The sequence below is a fragment of the Penicillium crustosum genome (genome assembly GCF_028827405.1).
Source record: "Penicillium crustosum strain IBT 35664 chromosome Unknown utg000001l_segment0_segment0, whole genome shotgun sequence".
Classification (NCBI taxonomy): Eukaryota; Fungi; Ascomycota; class Eurotiomycetes; order Eurotiales; family Aspergillaceae; genus Penicillium; species Penicillium crustosum.
In genome coordinates, this window is record NW_026623122.1 from 7129012 (window position 1) to 7155025 (window position 26014).

The 26014-nt window shown below is 48.8% G+C and overlaps 10 protein-coding genes across 10 annotated transcripts; 7 read left to right on the plus strand and 3 right to left on the minus strand.

Moving 5' to 3' along the window:
• Positions 1 to 1747: 1747 nt before the first annotated feature.
• On the plus strand, positions 1748 to 4034 carry atfA (bZIP transcription factor atfA). Its single transcript, XM_056870442.1, has 3 exons — positions 1748 to 1968; positions 2319 to 3357; positions 3416 to 4034. The coding sequence occupies exons 1-3, from the start codon at positions 1887 to 1889 to the stop codon at positions 3717 to 3719; spliced, it is 1425 nt and encodes a 474-aa protein (XP_056735226.1). The 5' UTR covers positions 1748 to 1886; the 3' UTR covers positions 3720 to 4034.
• A 409-nt stretch (positions 4035 to 4443) lies between these two features.
• Positions 4444 to 5966, minus strand: N7487_002696 (uncharacterized protein; the record flags this gene model as incomplete). Its single annotated transcript, XM_056870443.1, has 2 exons — positions 4444 to 4806; positions 4863 to 5966. The coding sequence occupies 2 exons, from the start codon at positions 5964 to 5966 to the stop codon at positions 4444 to 4446; spliced, it is 1467 nt and encodes a 488-aa protein (XP_056735227.1).
• A 101-nt stretch (positions 5967 to 6067) lies between these two features.
• On the minus strand, positions 6068 to 6286 carry N7487_002697 (uncharacterized protein; the record flags this gene model as incomplete). Its single annotated transcript, XM_056870444.1, has 1 exon — positions 6068 to 6286. One exon carries the CDS (start codon positions 6284 to 6286, stop codon positions 6068 to 6070), a length of 219 nt encoding a protein of 72 aa, XP_056735228.1.
• A 571-nt stretch (positions 6287 to 6857) lies between these two features.
• On the plus strand, positions 6858 to 10011 carry N7487_002698 (tubulin gamma complex associated family protein; the record flags this gene model as incomplete). Its single annotated transcript, XM_056870445.1, has 2 exons — positions 6858 to 8106; positions 8162 to 10011. The coding sequence occupies 2 exons, from the start codon at positions 6858 to 6860 to the stop codon at positions 10009 to 10011; spliced, it is 3099 nt and encodes a 1032-aa protein (XP_056735229.1).
• A 1779-nt stretch (positions 10012 to 11790) lies between these two features.
• On the plus strand, positions 11791 to 13213 carry N7487_002699 (WKF domain-containing protein; the record flags this gene model as incomplete). The annotated part of the gene is made up of 2 exons (XM_056870446.1): positions 11791 to 12499; positions 12540 to 13213. The coding sequence occupies 2 exons, from the start codon at positions 11791 to 11793 to the stop codon at positions 13211 to 13213; spliced, it is 1383 nt and encodes a 460-aa protein (XP_056735230.1).
• Positions 13214 to 13562: 349 nt separating this feature from the next.
• prs2 (proteasome core particle subunit alpha 1) lies at positions 13563 to 14794 on the plus strand (the record flags this gene model as incomplete). The annotated part of the gene is made up of 5 exons (XM_056870447.1): positions 13563 to 13726; positions 13806 to 13861; positions 13958 to 14052; positions 14115 to 14327; positions 14408 to 14794. 5 exons carry the CDS (start codon positions 13563 to 13565, stop codon positions 14792 to 14794), a joined length of 915 nt encoding a protein of 304 aa, XP_056735231.1.
• Positions 14795 to 16383: 1589 nt separating this feature from the next.
• Positions 16384 to 17054, plus strand: N7487_002701 (uncharacterized protein; the record flags this gene model as incomplete). The annotated part of the gene is made up of 3 exons (XM_056870448.1): positions 16384 to 16396; positions 16460 to 16691; positions 16775 to 17054. 3 exons carry the CDS (start codon positions 16384 to 16386, stop codon positions 17052 to 17054), a joined length of 525 nt encoding a protein of 174 aa, XP_056735232.1.
• Positions 17055 to 19561: 2507 nt separating this feature from the next.
• On the plus strand, positions 19562 to 21168 carry N7487_002702 (glycoside hydrolase family 18 protein; the record flags this gene model as incomplete). Its single annotated transcript, XM_056870449.1, has 7 exons — positions 19562 to 19600; positions 19725 to 19825; positions 19885 to 20138; positions 20200 to 20229; positions 20283 to 20332; positions 20381 to 20441; positions 20507 to 21168. The coding sequence occupies 7 exons, from the start codon at positions 19562 to 19564 to the stop codon at positions 21166 to 21168; spliced, it is 1197 nt and encodes a 398-aa protein (XP_056735233.1).
• Positions 21169 to 21370: 202 nt separating this feature from the next.
• N7487_002703 (ubiquitin-ribosomal 40S subunit protein eS31 fusion protein) lies at positions 21371 to 22345 on the minus strand. Its single transcript, XM_056870450.1, has 4 exons — positions 22232 to 22345; positions 22003 to 22108; positions 21626 to 21906; positions 21371 to 21544 (listed from the first exon to the last, which is right to left on the minus strand). The coding sequence occupies exons 2-4, from the start codon at positions 22094 to 22096 to the stop codon at positions 21455 to 21457; spliced, it is 465 nt and encodes a 154-aa protein (XP_056735234.1). The 5' UTR covers positions 22097 to 22108; positions 22232 to 22345; the 3' UTR covers positions 21371 to 21454.
• A 782-nt stretch (positions 22346 to 23127) lies between these two features.
• On the plus strand, positions 23128 to 25350 carry ace2 (putative C2H2 transcription factor (Swi5); the record flags this gene model as incomplete). The annotated part of the gene is made up of 2 exons (XM_056870451.1): positions 23128 to 23818; positions 23870 to 25350. 2 exons carry the CDS (start codon positions 23128 to 23130, stop codon positions 25348 to 25350), a joined length of 2172 nt encoding a protein of 723 aa, XP_056735235.1.
• Positions 25351 to 26014: the final 664 nt, after the last annotated feature.

The window sequence follows — 26014 nt, forward strand, 5'->3', positions numbered from 1 at the left end:
CATAGTTCATTTTCTCGGAATGAGAAACAGCAGGCAGATTACTTGGACTCCTTCAGACGAACTGTGGATACACTGAAGATCCTGTCAAACCTTGATATTTTTATCTTCTATCAATTATACCTTATTGAAAAAGGGTTGATATTGCAGTGCTTGGCTATGCCCTTAAGAGTTCGAGTCGGCAACCTGCTTTTGGAAATTACTTCCTGTGAAGTAATACTATCTTGACTGTGTGTTAGTAACTTTTGGCATATATATGGAGTTTAAATATAGTCGAATGTTTCATCCAATGCAGGTAATTTTGAGTGGCTCGATAGGTATTTTGGGCTACTACTTGATAAGCACCAAGCTCCCAAGATGCATTGAGAGTCATGTCCAAGCTGAGTCGTTGCAGTTAGACCTGTCTCACAATCGACGGGTGATGCACATACGTACAATCAAGGTTGAAGGATACCAAGACTGTGGGGAAACCTTGGAACTCTCCACCACCCTCAATCCCGACGAAATCGCCCAATTGGCATGGTGATCAAATGGCTAATTTGGGCTAGACCACTCTTTGCAATTATCGCATTGATATTCAAAATTACGATTGTTAATGATCTATACGATGGTATGCTCTCGAGACACTACTATGTAGAAGGTGATTGATATCACATACTAATTAGTTACTACCTAGCCTACGGAGCATATGGTAGGCCCCGGGGTCTTTTGCATTAATGTCAGGGGTAATACATCCCTAAATAACAATGTTATGTAATGTACAAAGTGCCGCCTGGGCCAGACGCGATCTTGTATACTCCGTACTCCGTATGCATACGACGCGTATGTTGTATGGAGTACCCATGGATACACCCGTGGACTGCCGTTGATTAATAATGTCCTGTTGGGGGCCGGTAACAGGTGATACAGGCTCTACACATACATAATAATGTACAGACCTTGGTCAGATACAATATAGTCTTTTCCTGTCCCCATTTAGCATATATAATATGTACACCTAGATTTCGGTCACATATGGGAGATCAACATATCTACGACTTGTAGAATTCCAGTGGCAACCTTGAAGATAGATAGGATCCTCACGTGCCATCGATTGCGTCATCATTTTCACCGCATTCTTTGGGTTAGGTGAAATCCTCATCTTGGCATTGAGGAATTATGTTCTTTTATTGGTCAAAAGGGTGCATCTGACCCACAGCGGGAGAGATTTCTGTCGTCACCGTGACATAATGAATAATACTGGGATGACCAACCTTGGAAACTCTCTGTATCAAAGATGCAAGCATCGACTCTCTACCAGTAGGTACAAGGATTGCGAAGAGTCGACTCGCGATTGTACAATTTCCTTTTTGTTCTCTTTTTGAGCCAGTGATATTGGATCAGGTTGACTCCGCTCTCCATGGCAAATGAAGATTGACCTATTCAACCGATTCTCCACCTTATGGTCAAAATCCTAGGTAAGGGTGTCTCTTTATGGTATAGAATGTCTGAGATGGGGAGGGTAGCACCCCATTTAGACCGAACAGGCAAATACGAAGATTAGAAGAGTACCAATAGCAACATTTTAATGTGTACAAAGTACAAAATACAAAATGGTGGAAACCAAGCTCGAACCTGATTCGGAGAACGACAGTTACCGTCATGTATGTTGAATATGCTGGACACCCATATAATTTGAGGTCCAATTTTTTTCAAATACAGTACCTGACCGTAATTGTGTATTTTTTCTTTTTCAACTGCCAAAATCCCCCAATTCCCTAAATTTCATCATATCCCTCTTCCCCCTACGTCACTCTCTTCCTCTCTCACTCTCACTCTCACTCTCCCAGAAAGCCCATTGTTTGTTTGGCTTTGCAGCATTTTATATCTATTATCTTCGAATAAGCCCGATGTCTGCTGCGGTCGCCCCAGCTGTATCGACTCTTCGATCAAACATGTCTTCCCCCATGGACTCGAAGAAGGAAAAAGAAGGTTCGTGTGTCACGCTTTTTTACATTTGCGCATTTTTCTAGTACTTTTGCTTTACACTGTGATTCCATATGGATGTTTCTCTACCTTATTTCATATTCTGCATTATACTTCCAGAAAAGAAAAAGTCCCCTTTTTTGGTTTGGTAATACGCCACTGCTCCCCCGATCCTTAAATTCCCCAAGTCCATTTGCCGTCGCGATGACTTCACCCACTGGCGTCATTGATCTCCTCCCCACCAACACATGAATCTTCCACAATGAAGCCCCCAACTCGATCCCAAAACCGCAGTGGTACCTATTTGCGATCGCATTAATTCTTGGCGCGTTGCTAACTCGAACTCTCCCCGTCAGACTCGCAGGCCGCGTCTTCACAGAACGACCAGAAATCTAACGTAGAGCCTCAGACCTCGTTGGCGCCGCCTCCACGACCGGGTGCGCCTACTGCGTCTGATACCCCGGACTACTTCAGTTCCATGCACAATCCTTTCTCGCTAGAGCCCAATCCATTTGAGCAATCGTTCGGAGGGAATCCGGCCGAGACTCCAGGCAAATCGCTTCTTCCCTCTGTTGCTGCGCTCACCTCACCGGCCTTACCTGGAACAACCTCTACTACTGGTGGTTACAATTGGAACAACTCCCTCCGCTCGGGACCTCTTAGCCCGGCTATGCTCCCTGGGCCCACCGGCCCTAATGACTACTTCGACAGTATCGGTCGTGGTTTCCCTACCCCGAACGAGTCATCTCTCCGCACGGGACTGACACCTGGCGGTGGAGGTTCCATGTTCCCGGCCCCCAGTCCTAACTCACAAGCTCTCTTGCAACAACTTCAGAACGGCGGTGCCACTCCTTCCACTATTGATTTCCATCGCACCGCACTCACAGCGAAGAAGAACAACTCGAATGCTCCCACCTCCAACCCCAACGAGCAGGAACAAGCTGCTGCTAATATGGATGTAAAACCAGCTCGGCCCGCTGACTTCACTCAGCATGATGCGGCTGATGCGGCGAATGGACTGTTCATGCTGGCAAAGGGTGGCCAGGCAAACAATGCGCCGATGAACCATGCCCAGATGCCAAATGATACCCGTGCTGCAACCCGACGTGTTTCCCAGAACACCAATGGTACCAGTGTTGAGGATGCATCTGATCATGAACCCGCTAAACCCGCTAAGGGTAAGGGCAAAAAGAGTGCCGCTAAGGCCCCTGCTGCCAATAACCGCCGCAAGGCCGAAGATGCCCCGAAGGGATCCAACAAAAGGGCCAAAGCCAACACGGAGATGCCCTCGGATATGGATGATGAGGACGATGACGATGATATGAAACAATTCCCAATGGATACCAAGAAGATGACTGATGAGGAGAAAAGACGCAATTTCCTGGAGCGGAATCGGTATGAATGATCCGGCCTTAATATATTCGGGAACTTGGGATACTAACGTTTGCTACAGTGTCGCGGCTTTGAAATGTCGTCAACGGAAGAAGCAGTGGCTGGCTAACCTCCAAAACAAGGTTGAGCTTTTCACCTCAGAGAATGATGCCCTTACTGCTACAGTGACTCAGCTGCGTGAAGAGATTGTCAACCTCAAGACTTTATTGCTGGCACACAAGGATTGCCCGGTCTCTCAGGCCCAGGGACTCGGCCCCCTCATGATGAACGGCATGTCAGCCGGATATGATCACCACGGGTATAATATGCCGCCTAACATGGGCATGCAGCCCGGTGGCATCCCTACACAGGGCATGCGTCGATGAGATAACTTGCTTTGTTTCTCATCTCAAGATACCTATCGTGCTTTTCGCCGCATGTAGGAAATACGGTTCACTGCTTAGATCCGGCGGTTGATCTCTTCTTCCTAGGAGTTTGTTTTTCCTCGCGGTTTCCTTCGGCTAAGGCTCCGCCGATTGTTCTGGCATGGGCAGGTGTTAATGATCCTCACGACTCAAAAATGGACGGACTAGGTGGTCTGGAATGACCTTTTTTGAGGGTGTGTCAACTCGGCGTATGAGATGCTTTCTTTCGATTTATGGCTGCTTCGAGGTTGATGTTCTGCTTTATGATGTTTCCCCTTTCCCTTGTTGTATTTTTTTTACCCTTCGCTTTTCTTCTTTTTAATCCTCCTCCTTGATGGCTCAGAGGAACTTTTTACCTTTCGCTTGTCTAATACTTGAGGGCACATCGGTGCATTGTTTGTTTTCCCAAGTGTGGGTTGCTTGTGTCGAAATACATGATTCCTGGGTGGCGTACGGATGGCTTTTGTGATTTTTTGATGTTTGACTAGTTTCCTTGAACCAGATGGTTGGGCAAATGAATCAACAATCGCTTTCTAAGTGTGTTATGCAATTTTGTAGATCTTCATTTAGTATATGCTGGGTGTCTTGTAGCTCTGGGATCTATAGGGGTCGTATCTTCAGACATCGTATATCATTTATTAACGTTTTATAGTAAACCCTTCAAAGTCGTGTACACATCTAAATTCTAGAAAATTCTTGTCAAACTCGGCTTCATCCACATGGGCTGTTCACACGTGTTGTTCATCCGCCAATTTTGGATCTTATCATTGTCCCATCCTGCCGTGAATTGCTCGGAAATTTCCAGCTTGCTCTTTGCTCCAAGTCGCAGGCTCCGCACAAACACGCAGACTCCAGCAGTATCATAAGTGTAAGACATACACCAATCCCGGTCATGGCATGCCTGGCGACAAGCTTCTAATGATTCATGTTGGGGTAGAGTATCAGGTTGTTCGATGATTCCACCCCAGGCTCCATTATCCCATCCTTTTCGCTCTGACAACTGTCCCAGACGAGGGTAGTCAACCAAGTCTGCGTAAAGTAGGGGCTTCTGTGATATGAATTAGCACTTTTATCAGCCAGTAGGCTCAGCAAAACGCATCATACCGTTCTATCTCGCTCATCCTCCCAGTCCGCCAGCCCGGTCATATCACCCAATTGTGATTTATGCATACTAATCGCAGGCTGGCACCAGTGATGATCATCACCAAACGGAATCGAGTCCAGCGGGTGCGCATTAAACATCGGCCACATCCCAGACAACTCAATGCCCTTTTCATACAGCGCAAACCCAAGCACAGAGTCACCACAGCAGTCATCTTTCACAGCCTGCATATACTGGCCACTAAGCGATTGCCCAATAAACTGCCCATATTCACCAACCTCCCGCGCCACCAATATATCAACCGCAGCTCGGGATAGCACAAAGCCCGAGCCACCGTATGCAAACCAATTGACCTTCCCATCACCGATATCGCGGCCTGGCGCAGGCGATCCCATATAAAGAGGGGATGATGGATCGAACTGTTCCAGCATTCGGAACAGGTTATCCCACACGAAGTAAGTATCCGTCTCGAGAAAGACGTACCACTCCGCTCCGGGGTTCACTTTCTTAGCACGCTCCACCATGGGCAGAAACTTGAATCTATCGAGTTTCCACCCTGCTGAGCCGTCGATGTTGCTCTGACCGCGTTGTAGTGCTTCGTACGCTTCGAACTCCGGAGTCTGATTCCGGGCCGAGGGGGGCAGATCAGCTAGAATATCGTGCACACGATGGCCATGGAGCTTGGTTTCCTTGTCTGATATAACTAGCAAGTTGGAAATGCAGCGGGTTACAGAGGCCATGTGTGTGTCGACTCGTTTCGGGTCTTCGGTTGCGCTGGTTTTCAAGATAATCTGAATGCGCGATAGCACGTCTGATGGGAAAGCGTCACAGGTCGCACTTTGCGAACTCTCGGTGTCATCGCTGTCATTTCCGTGCTTGGGTTTCCGGAACCGGGTGCTTGTTTCCCATGTCCAGTAGTCCTTCTCGTTCGCAAGCTCGTCTTTCGTGCTAGGTGAGATGTCCTCTGATAAACCCCGCGAAGAGAATAGTGTGAGTAGGAGGATGGTCGAGACGGTTAAGAACAGAGCAAGTAATTTGAGCTTTGCGTTGCCTAGTACTCTGAAAAATGGTCGCGCGGTCGCAGAGGTAGATGTGCCTGTGCCCATATTGGGAGATTGCACATTTGATTTACTAAAACAGGGACATAGAAAGAGAAAGGGAAGAGAATAGGAAGAATAGAGATAACACTAAAAAAAAATTTAAGCAATTAAGGCTTTGTTAGGGTCGCCTCTGGGGTGGCTCCAAATCCTACAGATCCTGTATGATCATGGACGTCACTATAGCGGGTCTGCTCTAAAATGCCCCGAGTCATGCCCGCAGTGTTGCGTACACGTTGGCTATACTTTGACTGTGCATTTGCTGAGCCTGAGCTCAACAACTGCTGGAATTGGGACCGAAGGGCCCAAGTTCCTTGCGCAAATTCCATGATGCATAATTCCATGATTGGTCGGTGAAGGCCATACTGCGGTTTTAAACTATGTAGATGGGCTCATGTGTAGATATCTAATTGTTGTGGAAAACTAACCCAAGGAGAAGCCTGTAAGACATCCCAGAGGACCTATATTATAAAGAAAGGACATGGAGTTGTGAGTCTCGAGATGCGTTGTAGTAACAACCATGGACTTTTACATGACAGGGAGATATCATATCGCCGGGCGGGTAAGGGCAAGCTCAGATAGCGATAGGACGATAAGGATTATGCCTTAGGGAATTGGCACCAACACACGCCAAACATCACAAACACAAACACTCAAGCTTCAAGCTTGAGTCCGCGTTACGTCCATTGAAATGCAACTTGGAGGGATCATCTTAGACGTGTGTTGAAACTTTACAGTCTAGTATCAGGCTTGGTTCGCGACCTTCTTCCCTAACCCGCTGCCTGAGCGATCTCTTCTTGCCCAACAATTCCTCCGCAAACAAAGCACCCACAGACGCCAACCACGAGCGAACAGATACAAGATACCGAACAATTCGCCCACTAGGGCACCGGGCAGACGATGTCAAATCCAGCCCGAAACCCTGCACGCGGGCGCCGCTTAGATGACGCCCTCTCCCAGCTAGTCGACGGCCTAACCCCCGCGCTCCCGATCTCCGCCATCCAAGACGAGGACTACTCAGACACAGAAGAAGCCCTCGCCTCAGCCGAAAGCCGCCGTCACCATGTCCTCATGGAGCGCGCCTGGCGCATCCTCGACACCCACGCTAGCACCAACGCCCCGGACCCAGGATCACCAGCGGGGCTTGGTGGACGCCGCGGAAGTCTCGCGGGAACAGAGAGCATTAACAACGCGCCAGATCTGATTAAGCGCAAGCTGCGCCGCGAAAATGTCAGCCCGGATAAGGCGGTGCGGTTTTCGAATCTCTACTCTCGTCTTCTGACGCAGCCTGTGCTGTCGCAGAAATGGGGTATCCTCTTTTTGCTATATAAGTTGTCTGCCTCGGATGAGCCAATGGAGGGCGGGGAACGAAGCCGGAGCCCGTTGATGGACGAGGCGCATTTGCACAATATGCTGGGGAAGGGTGGTGCACGTCCAAGACGGGGTACGATGATCGACTCGGAGGATGAGGGCCCCGCCGTCAGCTCGTCGGCTTCGCAGCAACACCAACGCGTACTACCGCCCAAGATGGAGCGGCAGAGCTCACTGCGACATGATATCGATCGTGATGTTATAGACCAGGCGGGGCGCAGCGCGACTGAAATACCAGCCACCCGCGTTGATGCTGGGGTGAATGATCGTTCCGGCGATGAGGATGTTCGTGCTGCTTCGCCTCGGCCCTCGAGTGCTAATCCATCGGGCCCAGCCAAAATGTCTGGGTCTGTTGAGAATAGGCTCCTGCGCGACCTTCCGTTCAACTTGCAAGGGTTGTCTTCGTCGAATCTGCAGTTTAGTTCCTCGTCGAGCTTGAAATTACCCTCCAATCTATCTGCGCCAATAACTTCACTTCTTAACACCTTGGCGGAGCCTTGTCTCCTTTATAAAGGACTGTCTGTGTTTGTGGGGGGCGAAGAAGGTGGACTGGTGAACCAGAGCTTGCGAGCTGCCATTGCCGTTGAGCTGCGCGCATATCTTAGCTTGGTGGCTACACTAGAGGCGGAAATCCGACAGGCGCTGGCCGCGATTGGAGATGGAACCGAGCCTCAAGGTGTACGAAAGGGTGGCGTTACCTTGAAGCGGTGTGTGGTGTGGACGAGAGATGCTACGATGGCCCTTCGGCTGATGAGCTTGATTGTGGAAGAGGCTCAGAGTGAGTGCACAGACAAATGACTAGACTTTCTTAATGGCTGACACATATATCATAGGCAAGAGGGGTGGCCAGTTGATTTCCTTAATACACGGCTTTTCAACATCCCACGGAGATCCCTTCGTGTGCGCATTCGCCGAGAAACTTCTTGCACATGTGACGCGCCCATTCTACGATATGCTACGACTATGGATTTATGATGGTGAACTGTCAGATCCATACAAGGAATTCTTTGTCGCTGATCCAGAGTTCCGGCCCAAGACTGACCCTCGGCGGCTTGCAACTAGCGTCTGGGAGGACAAATATAAGCTTGATGATGACATGCTACCTTCAATCATCACTCAGGAGTTTGCGAAGAAGATTTTCTTGATTGGAAAATCCTTGAACTTCATCCGCCATGGCTGCGGTGATTCAGCGTGGGTGGAAGCTTATTCAAAGAAAGCCTCCAAGGAGCTTCGATATGGTGACACTGCCACTCTCGAGATCTCCATTGATGAGGCATATAAGACCACAATGGCTCGATTGATTTCCTTAATGAATGGAAAATTCAACCTATTCGATCATCTAAAAGCACTGAAGAGTTACCTGCTACTGGGCCAAGGAGACTTCATTGCTTTGCTCATGGAATCGCTTGCCACAAATCTGGATCGCCCAGCAAATTCACAATACCGACATACCCTAACTGCACAGCTGGAACATGCTATCCGTGCCTCCAATGCACAATACGACACCCCAGAAGTGCTGCGCCGGCTTGATGCCCGTATGCTCGAGCTAAGCCACGGTGAAATTGGATGGGATTGCTTCACATTGGAATATAAAATCGACGCTCCCGTGGACGTGGTCATCACACCCTGGGCGTCAACTCAATACTTGAAAGTGTTCAACTTCCTCTGGCGCATCAAGCGAGTTGAGTTTGCACTCAACAGTACCTGGCGACGATGCATGACAGGTGCACGAGGAGTGCTAGGCAACGTGGAAGACAAAGTCGGAGCAGACTGGAAGCGAGCACGCTGCGTGATTGCAGAAATGATCCATTTCGTCAATCAGCTCCAATACTATATCCTGTTCGAAGTCATCGAGTCCAGCTGGGAACAACTACTCGAGGCCATCCGGAGACCGGACTGCACACTGGACGACCTTATCGAAGCACACACCAAATACCTCAACTCCATCACCCACAAGGGTCTACTAGGATCTGCATCCTCCTCACGCTACGGCACCTCAACCTCAACCTCCGCCAAACAACCCGAAGAAAGCTTCCTCAGTCAGCTCCACCAGATTCTCAAATTCATGCTTGCCTACAAAGACGCCGTGGACGGCCTATACTCCTTCTCCGTTGCGGAATTTACCCGCCGCCAGGAGATAAACGCCAAGATCGAGACTCGCTCCGCCCAGGGTCAATGGGGTCTCGCAGAGCGTGATCTCCTCTCCCGTCAATCCAGCACCCGGGCCGGAACATCAATTGCCTCCCCGGACATCCGACCCGATAGTGCTGGGGTAGATGGTGTCAACACCCCGCTTTCAATATCTGGCCCCAACTTCGCCGCCGACGACAACATGCTTGCCTCGCTTCGCGTCCGCCTCCGCGAACTCTCCGCCGAGTTCCGCTCCCGTCTGACTGTCCTCCTCGGCGATCTGTCGTACCAGCCGGATGTGGATATGCGTTTCCTGGGCGTTGTGATGAACTTCAATGATGTCTATGAACTGCCTAAACGGCGGAAGGCGGCTGGTCCGAGCGCCAGGGATAAGGAGAAGGAGAAGGAAAGGGAGAAGGCGAAACGGAGGGCTGCTGCGTCTGCAGCGGCTACCGGATCTGGGACTGAGAGCTTTGTACAGAAGGAGGTTCGCCGAGAGAGGAGGGATACTGGGGCTAATGATCCTGGGTTTGCTTCCGGGACTGGGACATAGATGTCTGCCGCTATCACGTTCCTCCTATGAGGGCATCATTAATGCGATTGACGAGTTCCACGATATCTTTCTTTTCATTGAAGTGTATACAAGTCTATCAAGAGCTGAATACATACTAGAAAATCAACCAAAATCATACAATTGAATGCAGAAATTCATCGCTAACAAGAGGTTGGGCGCTGGGAGATCTTCTATTCTCTGATATCAGCCAATAAAACTCAATTATCCCATGCCAAGCTTTTAGCCAAGATCTGGGTCCTGTCCATCTATAACATCAAATCCAGTCGATCATCCATAGTTTGTTGCCAATCTTCAGATGGAGCATACAACTCCCTAGAGTCACTCATCCCATATTCTGCAGGCCGTCTATGTAGATGCTAAGAATTCATCGTTTATCAAAACGACCCGAAGAGTGTCGAAGTGCTAGGTGCCCCCGTGCCATGTATGATCCTCGTCGAGACCTTCGATCTTCGATCTACGCGGCTTTCTGAGTTCAGATCTATAAGTTCGGCATCCTAAAATGCATTAATACGCCCTATGCTACAGACATCTCGATACCAGAAGCCCGTGTCCATGCACAAAGCTTGATCTGAAAATCTGACTCGAGACTTTGACATTATTTCTATTAGTCTACTATAAATGCTCATCATATCTTGGGCTAATGGCTATTGGTAGCTAGTTGGTAAAACTCCTCGATGTCAGTGTTAGTACGATTTATAGTTGCCAACCTTGGAACCTTAGAACCACTTGGGGCTGAGATAGAGGCGGCGTGGCATTAGATCTAGAACTACCTAGGTTACGTCACAATCTGCCAGACCATAGACTTGGATCTTCAGTGGTGGCTTCGGTCGTGACTTCCAAGTATAGACAGAAAAGTCACCGCCCTTAACTGCCATGGAGTATAAATAAGGTCGACTTCCAGATTTCTTTTCTTCTTTTTCCTCTCCCCAGTGTGCACGGGTGAGATCCCTAGTCAAAGACTACCTCAATTTTTGACCCTCACAGCTTGACTATGTCTGGCTTCACCGTGTCATTGGGCTTACACTAACCCCATACGATGCGAGCCCTTTTTTATCAACTGTAAGGCTTGTCCGGGCACTTGGAGAGGAAGTTGTCTATTGCGCATGCTCTAGGTACCATGTTATTGTCGTGTCCATATGTGTCCTTTACACAGTCTTCTGCCACTCTCAATGCCATACAAGTTATACAGTCGTACTTTGTTTGTTTCCTTTGAGGTTCCCTCCACGTCCATGACTCTCCACGACGTACATGCTCAAGATGAGAAATTATCACACATTGTATTGTGGAGCCAGTTGTTCAATAGCATCCGTTTGCTGGAACTTCGTTCGTCTTTGCGTCCCATAGGAGATCGCGGTTCCTGTTTCCCTCTTCTCCGTGAATAGATCTCCATTTCTTTGCTCCTTGAAGATTTTACCTGTAGATCACTGGTACATCAACATCAAGACCATTAGGCACAATTCTCTGACCGACGTTTCCGTACCCTGCACATCAATATTGATTATTTTGATATGTTTCAATTGGTAATTCCCTTCCAAATAGTTAGCCCTTCGGAGTATGTAGAAAGAGGAGACAATATGATTGGCTGGCGCAATTGATCGGCAGAAAAAAAGTAGTCTCCGCCCAACCATCTCAGCACCACAGTCGAGGTCGCATTTACAGGCCTTGAACTTCAGACTCCAGCCTTCTTTAGAGCGTCACGCTCCTCTCAATTCTATTTTGTTTCTCGTTAGGCCCTGTCGCAACCCGCCTGCAGCAAGGATGGCGCCCCAGACGGACGTCCAGTCCCCAGCGTCGAAAAAGCTTGGATCGAAGCTCAAGAAGTCGAAGGATTCTACAGGAGAGGAGGGAATTGCAGGCGCACAGGAGTCCACTCCCAGCAAAAAGGACGCCAAGTCCGACAAGAAGGACAAGAAAAAGCGCAAGTCCATTTCCGAAGATGCGGCTCCCGAGACCGACGGCGAAATGAAGAAAAAGAAGAAGCGCCGCCATACCGAAGATGACAACGACCAGAAAGACAAGGATGATGAATCGCACACGAAAAAGAAGAAGCGAGTTTCATTCGGACCCGGAACAAAGGAATTCGACGGCGACTCTGAAAGTGAGTCGGACGATGTCGACAGCAATGATGCTGCCGCAACCGACGGAGCCGAAGCAGACACCGAAGACGCCGGAGACAAGACCGCCGAGGAGATGAAGCAGCGCAAACGGGAGAAGAAGAAGCAAAGAAAAGCCGGTACCGCCTCGGCTGAGGCCCCAATCCACGAGACGCCTATTCTCTCGTACCTGAGCCACTACCACCGAGCACGCGCCACATGGAAGTTCCAAAAGAACCGGGAAACCAACCTGTTCAAGCACTTGTACTCGCTTGAGCATGTCCCCTCTAAGTACAATACATCACTGCTGGCGTACATGCAGGGCCTGAAGGGTGATGCCGCCAAGGAGCGAATGAGCAATGCTGCGAGGGGAGGTGATCAAGGCCGATATGGACCTTGACAAGCCGAAGGAAGACGAAGAAGGGGAGACCCGGGAGCCTTCAACAAACCCCGAGTACCTGGAAGCTATCAATGCGTTCCGCGAGTGCTTGCCAAAGGGAGATGAGGATCTGGACAACGTCAACTTCGGAGAAAAGTTGGAGGGAGACGTTCAAAAGCGTTTGCCGAAGAGGCAGCGAGCAGAGCTGGTCTTTTTCGCTGTTGCCGGCAAGCTTTTCAGCGCTGAGGACTTGAAGAAGCCGAAACCGAAACGCAAGGCTCCCGAGCCCGTGGTCAACAAGAAGCGGAAGAACAGAACTATGGTTGTGGATATCAGCAGCAGCAGTGAGGATAGTGATGATGATACCCCGGCTCCCAAGAAGGCTGTCAACAAGCCCGCGCCTGATAGCGATGACGACACCTCGTCGAGCGGCAGCAGCAGCAGCAGCAGCGACAGCGACAGTGATAGTGATGACAAGTCGTCTGCTGCCCCGGCCCCGGCCAAACAGAGTGCTGCGAAGATTCCTTCATCGTCCGCCCCCAGTGGTGCTGCAGTGCCTAAGGAGACCAAGGCTGCCAAGCAGAAGAAGGAGAAGTTTGTACCAGTCCGCAAAGAAAAGCCTAAGCCTGCTGTGCCGAAAAAGACGCAGAAGCGAAAGCTCAGAACTGCTCAGATCGAAATCTCGAGCAGCGAGAGTGACAGCGAATAGTTCTGACGAAATAGGATTCAGGTTGCTACCTAGGGTTTGGATGTGTATATATCTCTACCACAGCATTTGGGACGGTGTAATTATGTTCATGTCAAAAGTCATTTTATCCTCGTGTCGTCCGGATATGCATTGAAGTATGTGTAGTAGATATCTATATGGTTCGTTTTCTCTTCGAGGTTGATATTTCACGCATTCAAGATCGAACAAAAAAAATAGCAAAAATAAATCTGGGCCAGGCTTCTAGAAATCAACTTATAGGCCCTTGTTATTCCGTGAACTACCTCGAACTCACGAATAGTGGAAATCCATGACCAATGCTGGTGAACTTCAGGGCTGTTGATACAGGAACATGGAAGGCGGTGAAGCTGACCTCAAGCTTGAGCTCAGGCAGCTCTGGCACGCGTCACTGATCAACCCCCATCATCTCATCCTCTCGGACCCTCCTTCCTCATTTCTTTCCTTTGCTTCTCTTAATCTAGCTATAAAATACTTGAAGATCCGCCGTCATGTCTGGTATGCTCCCTCGTTGATGATGGCTCAGTCCAACCTCATGACTTCATCCCCGACTGACCTTGGTTCTCTCCGCAGGAAGCGCCTACGATAGACATATCACTATCTTCTCTGACCAGGGTCGATTGTACCAAGTTGGTATGTATCGCCCACTCGTCAACGATTCCACCTCAGCCTGCTCAGCGGTCTCAATCCGTACGCTGTTATTATGACCGCTGACCAAACATCTCCCAGAATATGCATTCAAGGCCATCACTTCGGCCAACATCACCTCCATCGGTGTGAGGGGCAAGGACTGTGCCGTGGTGCTCTCGCAGAAGAAAGTCGCTGTAAGATGGATTCCTCATTTATAGCTTGGGGGTTGCGCTCATGCTAATCTGCTGTCTACTAGGACAAATTGATCGACCCTTCCTCCGTTTCACATGTTTTCCGGATCTCGCCTTCCGTAGGCTGCGTGATGACCGGCTCCATAGCAGATGCTCGCGCATCTGTCGACCGGGCCCGTGGTGAGGCTGCTGAGTTCCGGTACAAGTTCGGATATGAGATGCCGTGCGATGTCCTGGCTAAGCGTCTGGCAAATATCAACCAAGTCTACACACAAAGGGTATGTGTTCCCCGCCACCGTGCAACCATCTCATCCAGAGAGACAGAATGGCTGACATGTATCTCTTTTAAACTCTCCAGGCTTACATGCGACCACTTGGCGTGGCTACGACCCTGATCTCCGTCGATGATGAGAGCGGCCCGCAGCTCTACAAGTGTGACCCAGCCGGTTACTACGTTGGGTACAAGGCAACAGCATCCGGCCCCAAGCAGCAGGAGGCGTTGAACTACCTGGAGAAGAAGCTGAAGAACAAGGATGCGGCCGCGGGTAGTTGGGAGGAGGTTGTGGAGCTGGGCATTACAGCTCTCAGCAATGTGCTAAGTGTTGACTTCAAGAAGCACGAAATTGAGATTGGTATCGTTGGTGGGCCGCGGGTCGATGGCGAGGAGGGAACCACTACAGCATTCCGTGCCCTGACGGAAGAGGAGATTGATGAACGGCTGCAGGCCATAGCCGAGAAGGACTGAGCGAGCTGGGCCTGCAAGCTATGGAGGTAATCGACCAGTAATGGAAGGACAACGGTGTTTATTTTAGAGAAGCAGACGATCTGTGAATGATAACTCAATTGTTTCCTGCACGAGTATACTTTCGGCCATGTTCGGGGCTCTCATCTTGCATATTGACTCCATACTACTAAAACATGCATATATTATCGCTGGTATTATGGATACTCGGGCATAAATCCATTTCTTATCGATACTACCTATGGATACTATAGCGTAACCCCGTCGGGTGGTCCGAGACCATATCCAGCCTGTCAAAACTACTGGAGAATCCGCCACCCGTAGAAAATTTTTAGATAGAAAATTCGGTATTACCGATTTATCACAGCTTCCGTACGTGCATAAAAGCAAGGAGACAGTGGACGGGCATGCTACTACTACGAGTCTGTTGTGCGGGGTGCCACATGTGGCTTAGCGGTGGCTGGATCCTGACAGCCCATAAATTATTCATCGATGCGTCCAATGGTCTTTCTCAATGGTCTTTCTTGGTATATGATTGGTATTGTCAATTGAACTAGAGAGGCTAGGGGAGACTAAAGTGGCTAATAGTAAGAGTCCCAGGCTAAGAATAAGTGTGGCAAATATCAGCTGAACATGTTCACCCTAACTGTCAGATCCACTACACGTCGAGCAGATCTCGTCTAATGCAGGTCCAAGGCTGAGGTCTCGACTTTTTTGCCCTTGCTCTATGTCTCTGGATTTTAACAGGGGTCCCACGAGCCATGATGCATCGCAAAAAAAAAAAAAAAAGAAAGGGAAAAAGAAAAGAAAAAAAAGGGAGAAAAAAAAGTATGGTTCCCCACTGAGTAGTTCATTCATACTCTCCAATCAGCATCATGAAACACCATCTGTCTCTTCTTACGAAAATCCCCAAATCGGTCGCACAGGAACCTAATCTCATATGCGGGACAACTCTCTCCACTTCAAATCCACAGCTCGGAATACTGTAAAGACAATAGGCCAGTTCTTTTCCCATGCGACATATGGGCCCTCCTTCCTGGGCCCTCCTTCCTGTCTCCCTAACTGTCTCCACCGATCCATCTCCTCGGAACAGGGATGGTCCTAGTCATGCCGTAAACGGTTTCTCGGGAGCTTATGGTGTTGCCCGGTCCCATCCCAGCTGTGCTTGACAACCCGAGCTCCCTGATCGTGGGATCTTGCCCGTCTATTGGTGCAGTTCGTTCTCTTGGTGATGATGTATCCTGACGTCGGCTCCGCTGTAGCGGGCTGATAAATCCTTGGTTTCATATTATTATTATTTTGTACTATTCTGGCTTTTTTTCCTTTTCTGGTCCACCTATTGAGGATTGTCATGTATGGGGTAAGGAGAGAGACACACCACAACCTTTGAACAACTTATATCTTTCCTACTTCCCCCAAGAACCGTTGGTGGCCTAACAATCTCGACTTCATGGACCATCAGTTCCTCTGACTATTGCCTTTATTTCATCTCTCATTGGCTATCGTTGATATCCATTCTTTATACTTGCTTTTTGCCTTCTTCCTACTCGTCCATCGTCTGATCCTTTTTATATACTTAATCTACCAGAAACATGGCAGACGGATGTAAGCTTACTTTCCAAAATCATCTCAACCAATCACCGAAACAAACTGCTAATAATCGTGCAGTGAACCAAGCCCGCGCTATGCGAGTCGCAGAGATAATCAACGACTACCGCACTCTCCTGCTCCACATCTCGCAACAAAATGTCGAAGCATCCCAAGAAGAATACTGGGAAGATGGCTTCGTAGTACTCCGCGAGTCCATAGCCTCAGCCCAGACCCTAATGTCCGCCAATTACCAAGCCTGTCCGGTAACAGGGCAAGGGAACGTCGAGACCGAGAAAGCCGAGCTACGAAGGTATGTATATATATACATATATATTTCTCCCTCTCAGCCTCCAAGTATTTCATCATTTCAAGACGCTAATGGTCTCTCTACAGAGTCATCCTGGACAGCAGTGCACGCCGATTCCAGGCGCACAAGATCTACCTGCGCGCCGCCGCAGCCCGGCGATGGGCCATAACCCGCGCCAGCGCTCTCCGCGGCTCCAATCCAACGGCCCAGTTGAAGAGCACAACTGCCACCCTCCATCAGGATCTGGCTCGCTTCACGGATCAGCATGTCGTGGCGGACTTGCGAGCTGCTGATCTACGCGCTGGTCACTGGCTTGACGATGATCCATCCTTGGAGGCAATCCATCGCTGGGTCGCGGGCCGGTAATGGGGATATGAAACGGATATGAAACGAAAATAAGAATGGAAACGGAAACGAATGCATGTCGCATGGGGTTGAGGTTGGGAGCCTTTTTTTCGGATTTTTGCCTTCTACTGATTCATGGGTGGTTGGGAGCCTTGGGCTTTGTATGATTCTTTTTAATAGAGGGGCTTGTGTGAGATGGTAGGTACAGCGCTGGTCGTGAGTACTGCCTTCTGTGAAGAAACAAAAATGAGTTTGGATTTTATTGCGTGGTTTTGGTTATAGCTACGATATCCCCTCTTTTTTTTTTTTTGGGTTGTATTTCTGTTTAAAATGTTATTAGTTATTTCTAAGAATCAATTTCTATTGTTTTATACTTAATATACAAGACTCGCAATATATACTCCGTACTCGTACAATAAGCCGGGAATTACCCGTGGACAGCCCTAATGGCCCCACAGGGATCTAACACAAGTACTAGTTACAAAAAGTACTCCCTACAAAATTTACTTTCATTGCTTTCAGAGACTACATGCAAAGACCGAAAATCATAAATGCAGGCCTCGTCGACCCTGTCGGCAATTGACATATGAACTAGACACCTGGGGCGCCGAGGCAGAGATGCCAGCTGAAAGATCCACTGTATATCTAAAGTGAAGGGTCAAGAAAAAAAAAAACGTTGCACAGATCAGAGTGGATCATCAAGTTGTAGAGATTTCCGACACGGGCTGCGAAGCTAAGGGCGTTAGTTCGGCTGTGTAGATCCAATCAGCACTACGAACGACCATATCGCGGCTCGAGTTCAGCTATAGATGGACTGGATTTTCAGGCGACATTTTTTCCCCTTTGTTTCTATAGTGGATTTATTATTCCCACGTTTTAATTTCCTCCCGTTAAACTTCCAAGTGGGCTATCGGATCACTTCCTATCCATACATTTTGACTCTTTAGTATCTTCTCGGTCGTCGCGGCACTCAGGAATAGTTCTGTGTCTATTTCGTCTTGCACGATCGGCACAACCGGCATTAGGGTATTAATACGAGGTGGGGCATGTTGGATAAAAATGCTCTGTCGATCCTTGTAAATCAACTTCTTCGGCGACCTCCGGTAGTTAGGTCTAATAATGTATTGGTGGATAAACAGTGGTAACCTCGCATTTTACGATATAGAACTATATATCTCATGCATCAATTTATAACTTAGATATTGTGATCCAGAAATTCATCACATGGGAACAAGTGGAGAGTATTAGAAAAGAAGAAATGAAATATATATATAAGGAAATTAAATAGGTTACATCAAAACCAAGCATACTTGGGGGTCATGCATGGACCTACAATTCCATGCTAAAATATTTATCTATAAGTTCGAGGATCATCTCATGACGAAGAAGAGCGTTAACCCCTCCACGTGTAGTCACGGTCGATCTTTGTTATATCACTCGCTATCCTGTTTATGTCACCACGCGGGATTGCCGCTTCTCCGAACATTCCTCGGCTTGAGGTTGTCACTTGCCACGGGTTCAATGGTCGATCTACTGCCGAAAAAAAGTCTGACCTATGCTCCATTCCCCAACCATATCTGAGGACGTAAGTCGCCTGACCCAAGGTTTATGTATCGAGGAATTGCGTGGCTTCGGGAGCTTATGTTAAGCTCCATTTGACGAAGAGCGTGCTCACTAGAGGTTATGAAGGTGTTTGTAGATCTCGCATCGCGATGTACTTCTAATCATGAGATCTTCAACGATCTTCAAAATATTCAATTTCACAACCAGTACAATCACAATGAGTTCTCATGACTAGTCAATCATGACTTCACATATAGTATTGCTTCTTTTTCCTAGGCGGACCATGTCGCATTCTTGCCTAGAGTTACATTCTTCAACATCACGAGTACTTGATACTCCATATCTTGTGCTTCCACAAAACAATCAAGTTTAAATTCAAAACCAATAAACTAACACACTATTACATGAAACATATTAGGGATTGGCTATGAATGAGGTTACATGCACCTTGAACAGGTGGAGGTGTCACGCACCACGTTTTGTTGGACCCTTCTGGGAATTTAGTAAACATACATATAGTCTCCCACCGACATAGGTTGTCTCCAGATTATCCAGATTATATCTTTGATTGCACAGATACATCTCCAATCTTCTATCTTTTTGGATATCTTTGTGGATATCTTTTTCGATCTATACTTAGCCACAATTAGTGCCTTGGTGCCTTGAATTATACACCGCCACATGTGAGACCCCTAGGGCTGACCAATGACGTTGTGGCGTTGATCTTGCCCAGACCCTCCAAGGTACGACAGTCCACTAACAATTAGGCTGCGACATAAAGTACTTCCTAGAAATACTTGCACGCTGCCTTTTAGTGTTTTGGTCGAAACTCTCGAACATAACTTTCTTCTGAATTGAAAATTGTGGCGTATCGTCTCAAATCCATTGCTTTGTTTACAGTCCTACTTGTGGCTGTCCTCGTGCAATACCTTAACTATCCCCGTACTACCCACCCCGCACCAACCATGTCTGAAATCAAATCAGTCGCCTACTTCGTCAATTGGGTATGTGCTTAACTTTACTTACCTCATTTCATTTCACTTTTGCATGATCTGCATATCATCTCACTATGTCTAACTGGCTGGACATATACACCGAAAAAAACACGAATGTTGACATACCCCACAGGCAATTTACGGCCGCAACTACAACCCCCAGGATCTGCCCGCGGAGAAACTGACACACATTCTCTATGCATTTGCCAACGTCCGTCCTGAAACCGGCGAGGTGTAAGTCCTGCTCCTGACCCTTACAGACTGCACAAGAATTTCCTGACCCAGAACTGCAGGTACTTGACCGACTCTTGGTCCGACGTCGAGAAGCATTACCCGACAGACTCGTGGAACGATGTCGGTGACAATGCGTACGGATGTGTCAAGCAGCTTTTCCTGCTCAAGAAGCAGAACCGCAAGCTGAAGGTTTTGCTTTCTATCGGTGGCTGGACTTACTCCGCGAATTTCGCGCAGCCTGCAAGCACCGAGGAGGGTCGCACTACATTTGCTGAATCCGCTACACGCCTGGTTCTTGATCTGGGATTCGATGGTACGTTTCGTCGGCTAAGCACTTCAGGACTGTATACAATGCTAATTTTGACTCTTTATAGGTATTGATATCGATTGGGAATACCCCAAAGGTGAGTTTGTCAGAACATACTTGAAGGAAGTACGAGGCTTATTTTATATTCAGATGACGCTGAGGCTGAGAACCTTGTTCTCTTGCTCCAGAAGTGCCGAGAGGTATATCGTTCTCCTAAATCTTTAATTGGACCAACTAACGGGAAATAGGTTCTCGACAGAGAGGCTGGTGCCGATCGCCGTTTCTACTTGACAATCGCCTGCCCTGCCGGTATGTTTATACCATAACCTCGATGACGGGAAAGTACCATGAACCACCAAACTAACTGCTTCCAGGCGCGAGCAACTACGAGAAGCTTAAATTCCAAGAGATGACCCCCGTGCTAGACTTCTACAACCTCATGGCGTACGATTTCGCCGGCAGCTGGGACAGCAACGCTGGCCACCAAGCGAACATCGCCCACTCAGATTCAAACCCTGCATCCACACCCTTCTCGATCAACGCTGCTCTGGACTACTACATCAACAACGGTGGTGTACCAGCCTCAAAGATCGTCATGGGAATGCCATTGTACGGCCGTGCATTTGAAAACACTGATGGACCCGGCGCCCCCTTCTCCGGAGTTGGAGAGGGCAGCTGGGAGAACGGGGTGTGGGATTACAAGGCGCTGCCCAGACCCGGGGCCGAGGAAAAGTTCGATGAGGAAGCCGGTGCCTCTTACTGCTATGATGGCGGTTCGCGCACGATGGTTTCTTACGACACGCCCCATGTGGCGCAGGTCAAGGCGAACTATATCCTCGAGCGCGGACTGGGTGGTGGTATGTGGTGGGAGAGCAGCGGTGACAAGGGGGGTAAGGAGGCTGATCCGGCGGAGGGAAGCTTGATCGGTATCTTTGTCGACGGTATGGGTGGCGTAGGCGCTTTGGATCAGTCAGAGAATGCTCTTGAGTTCCCCGAGAGCAAGTATTCCAATATCCAAGCTGGAGTCCCGGAATAGGTTGAGTGAGAGCTTGCACGGCTTTATGCAATGCTATTAGCAGTACAGTGATTTACCAGACAGTGACAATATCTCAGTCTACGAATACATACGAGTTTATCATTACGTGGGAATTTTGAGTTTTCGGCGGATGCCTAGTTTTATTCTTTGTATTGACTGTAGCACATGGGTATACCAAGGAACCATCATCAACCAACGTCAACCGTGATACTCCATCACTTGCCCCAGCCCAGAGAAAACCATGCTCAAGCTCGGTGACAGCACACCACGGCCCGACTTAGACCATTTATTTGGCCTCGTCGAAGACGTAGGTGAGGTGGCACTTACCGCAGTACTGGCGGTTGTGCATAGCGGCCATGAAGACACCGGCACCACACTATAAGAAAGGATGAATTAGTTTTTGTTGACTGAAATTGTAGGATATTGTCTTGCGAAAAAAAAAAGTGTGAACACATACCTCGGGAGCGGGGCACTCGCGGCGAAGACGCTCGATCTTTCCATCACCGTCAACCTTGTAGTACTTGAGGATGGCGAGCTTGGTCTTCTTGTGCTTGTGCTTGATCTTCTTGGGGGTGGTGTAGACCTTCTTCTTGCGCTTCTTACCACCACCACGCAGGCGAAGGACGAGGTGAAGGGTCGACTCCTTCTGGATGTTGTAATCCGAAAGAGTGCGGCCATCCTCGAGCTGCTTGCCGGCGAAGATCAGGCGCTGTTGGTCAGGGGGAATACCCTCCTTGTCTAGTGCGGGGTTAGCCCATGTCGCCTTTTCTGTATATTTTTTTTAAGAGCCTCGCATGTGTGCGATCGTGGCTCGTGGATTTCCGTTGTGCTTACCCTGGATCTTGGACTTGACATTGTCAATGGTATCGGAGGACTCCACCTCAAGGGTGATAGTCTTACCCGTAAGGGTCTTGACGAAGATCTGCATCTTGATGAAGGCCTGCGATAAAGTCAGTGGGATGCTCGCGATGATAAAAATGTGGCAGGTAGAGAGAGAATGGACTGCATGCTATTTGCGCATGCCCATCACATTCCTATTTGCCTGTATAGGACCAAGACTCACCTCGACAGTCGTGTCTTCCTCAACCTTGCAAGATTAAAAAAGATCGTTGTGCGCGGAAGCCGGTTGGTGATTAAAATCGTTGTGCGGTCACGTGGGTGGGTCATATAGCCGAAAGGAGTCTAGCTCAATAGAAAATGCTGACTGATATCAATCACGTGTTAGGCGGTAAAACAGTGACGGGAAAAGGTCGGCCCGTCTTTGCAGAGAGCCCATCACGTGATTCACGAGTGATGTGCATGGATTTGTGCCTGAGGCCACCTATATTATCCCGTGTTGGACAGGTCGAATATGCAAGATCAAAATATTGGATGTGACGCCATGGGGACTCTTTCGGCCTATCGGCCTATGGGTACTATATATGGAGCCAAGGTCTATATAATATGAGATCGACTTTGTTTATATTGAATCTCCTCGGAAACCAACCGAGGAGTTGGTTTTTTTCTTAAGTCTACGTACATTTAAATGGAGTATTATCCCAGGGATTAGCTGCCCTTGCAGTAAAAGCCGAATAATTCTAAGCAAGGTGATCATCAAAGGGCCAAAAAAAAAAATCAAAGGGCAAGGGAGTGGGGCTGATGTTCGTCAGAGCCTTGGTTTCCCAGACGCCCGGGCTAAGGCGTTGCTATGCCAACACCCCGATTGTTGATGAGAACGGGTCTCTCACATAGATCTGGGCCCCAGAACCAAACTTGGGAAACCATTCATACATCCGTGTTTCTGCTCTTTCAGGTTCAGTTCTGAATCCACAGTGTGACAGGTTTACTTGAACTTGATACTCTTGAGTTGCGCTACTTGAGGCTCTAACAACTTTCCTTCCTCTTCCCTGTTGCCCATTGCTTTCTTATTCACATACTGACACCTCAATCAGGACCCATCCGTCAATCGGCGATATAATCATGAACTCCAACGCGCTGGGAACCGGTCGTCATCGTCGTCAAATCTCCACACCAGTTGCTCCATACCAGCCTGCGCCAGTCATGACCAATATGCAAACCCGTCGGTCACATCGTCGAGGCCAGACTGTGGACTACAGCTCTTTCAGTCAACAGCCACCTATGGACCGACACATGCCGAAGACGGTCTCGCAGCTGCGAGATTATTTTAACGAAAAATCAGGTTTCCCATATCAGCAGAGGGATGTACAGCAGTATCAACAATATGCCCAGCAGCCCGAGCGGTCTTTCATTCCATCAGGCATGCACATGCAGCAGCCATATCAATATCAACCTCACCAATCGCTCGGGTCTGACTGCCAGGCTTTCAACCAAGAACAATTGCAAGCGATCCACACCACCACTGGCAGCCCTGCGCCCTCTTCCGTCGGTGCTCCGGCTTTGTCTCGATCAGCCAGTGAATGCTCCGAAAACACACCATTGAAGCTTGCCTTGCACCGCATGCAACAAGAACAATTCTCGAACCAGCAACAGGAACAATTTATTGGCAATGCCGACTGGGAATTGTTTCCTCAGCGCAACATGCCAATGGTCCAAAACGAGCAGGTGACGGCGTATGCCGGACAAATGCACCCAGTCTCTGTTCAACCAAAGGCTCCATCTGCGAAGATCCTTTCGCAAATGTCTACTGCTTGTATGTGTCGTTCTCTTCAGTCTAACGCGCCTGAAGCTAATCGTATTGCAGACAACTCCCCCATGACCCCCGACTCTACCCCATTGAAGAGATCTATTGATTATTCCATGTACAGCAATGACCCAACACCTTCCAAGTCCCAAAGTTTCTCATTTCCCCAAACCCCTGCCACAGCTGAGATGCAAAGAGCCCAGTCTTTCCAAGGAGCCCCCTATGTCAATTCCGTGCAGATTAAGCAGCAAATGCCGTCCCCCGTGAATTCCCCGATTACCGCGTCCTTCCCCGAGGTTGCTGATATGCCATCCCCGAGCTCTTACGGAATGACACCTCAAAATTCCAATGTCTCATTCACATCTTCCACTGGCAGAGCCAAGAAGCGATCCCAATCTACTGTGTCGACTCCTATCGAGTCAGTTGCTTACGATGGTGACCTTGATGCTCGAGTTAAGGCATCAGTCCAGCAAACCGGTATCTCGACCGACGAAATCGCCAAGTTCATCTCCGGCCCCGACCCCAAAGATGGAAAGTGGGTCTGTCTATTTACAGGCTGCCTTTGCCGCTTTGGTCGCAAGGAAAACATCAAGTCCCACGTCCAAACACATCTCGGAGACCGTCAATTCAAATGCGACATTTGCGAAAAACACTTTGTGCGCGGACACGATCTCAAGCGCCATCTCAAGACACATAGTGGCAACAAGCCCTTCGCATGTGCCTGTGGTGCCAGCTTCGCTAGACAAGATGCCTTGACTCGTCACCGCCAGCGCGATATGTGTGTTGGAGGCTTCACTGGTGTGGTTCCAAAGACTACCAAGCGTGGCCGTCCCCCGAAGAAGAAGAACAGCCGTCCCGATATCGAAACTCGCCAGGCTAAGTCCACTCGTACTCGTCAACGTGTTGCTGAAAAGTCAGCCTCAATCACTTCAGCCCAGACCCAGCCCACTCTGCAAGATGCTCCTGTGTTCAACTCGCCCAACTACGCCCCGTCCACTGCCGTCTCGTCATTCACGCCGCCAACCTCCCCAGGAGACAGATACCACACAATGTCCCCGCCGTGCCAAACCTACAACTCCCTCGATGCTCAGCTCGAGGATGACATGCTGCCCTTGTCACCACCCCAACTCGCTCACGCTAGATACGAGCAGGCAATGGCCGAGTACGGATCAAATTTTGGTTCCCAGACATACTCGCAGGAATCCACGTACTCGCAGGAATCTCTCTACAGCGAATCTGCTCTCTCGCCTCGGGAGATGTCTTCCCCTCGCTCGGCGCCCACCCTGGCTGAATCATCCGTCGGCTCGGAGATTGATATTTTCATGACTCAAGATCCATCCGACGAGTTGCGAGAGGAGTTCGGCCATCTCGGTCACTCGGGTCTCCCCGGTTTCTCCACTTATCAGTTCGTGGATACCACCGACTTCGCCTCTGTCTCATCATATTACCCCGAGAAGACCTTCTCTGGTCTTCCCCACATGGATGATGACCTGACAGACCCAATCGACTGCTTGTCCAGCGAGTTCCTGGTGGACCCTTGAACGGCTTTTGGTACACAAAATAAGAGCACGACACATACGGCGCGGCTTATCATTTTCTTCACGGCGACACTTCTTTGCAACGATACGGGACGACCTTGTACACTTTAATGACCCATGACAAAAAATCGGGCGTTTACTTTCTCTGCACATTTCGGGATTTGAAACAACTTTGCGGACATGCGGGTGTTTCGGGCTATTTGCTTTTTGCCCTTTTTGCCCTTTTTGCCCTTTCTGCCCATATTTACCCCCTGTATTTCTCCTTGTTTTTTTTCCCTTTGTCTTTTCGAACGATTTGCTCAATATTCACGTCCTTTTGGCCTTGTCTCATCCCTTTGAAGATGCTTGATGTATGGCGACGTGTTTATTCCCGGTGTTTACCTTTCTTTTTATATGTTTGATGATGCGATATGTATTTGATGTCTTTACTTTCAATGGATCTTTTCTGTACTTACCCTGTCAACAAGATGACTTACTTGGAGGAGGATTTTCCTTCGATGACAGACATAATTGCCGATAGCCTGTACTACTATGTTGAACTTTTTATGCACACAGTTTACATCTAGTTCCATATCATCTTGTTACTGTCTGGATTGTAGAATCGTAGCTTGAATCCTCTAATTTATATTTTATGAGCAAGGAAAATAAATGGTCTGACGAAGAGCCA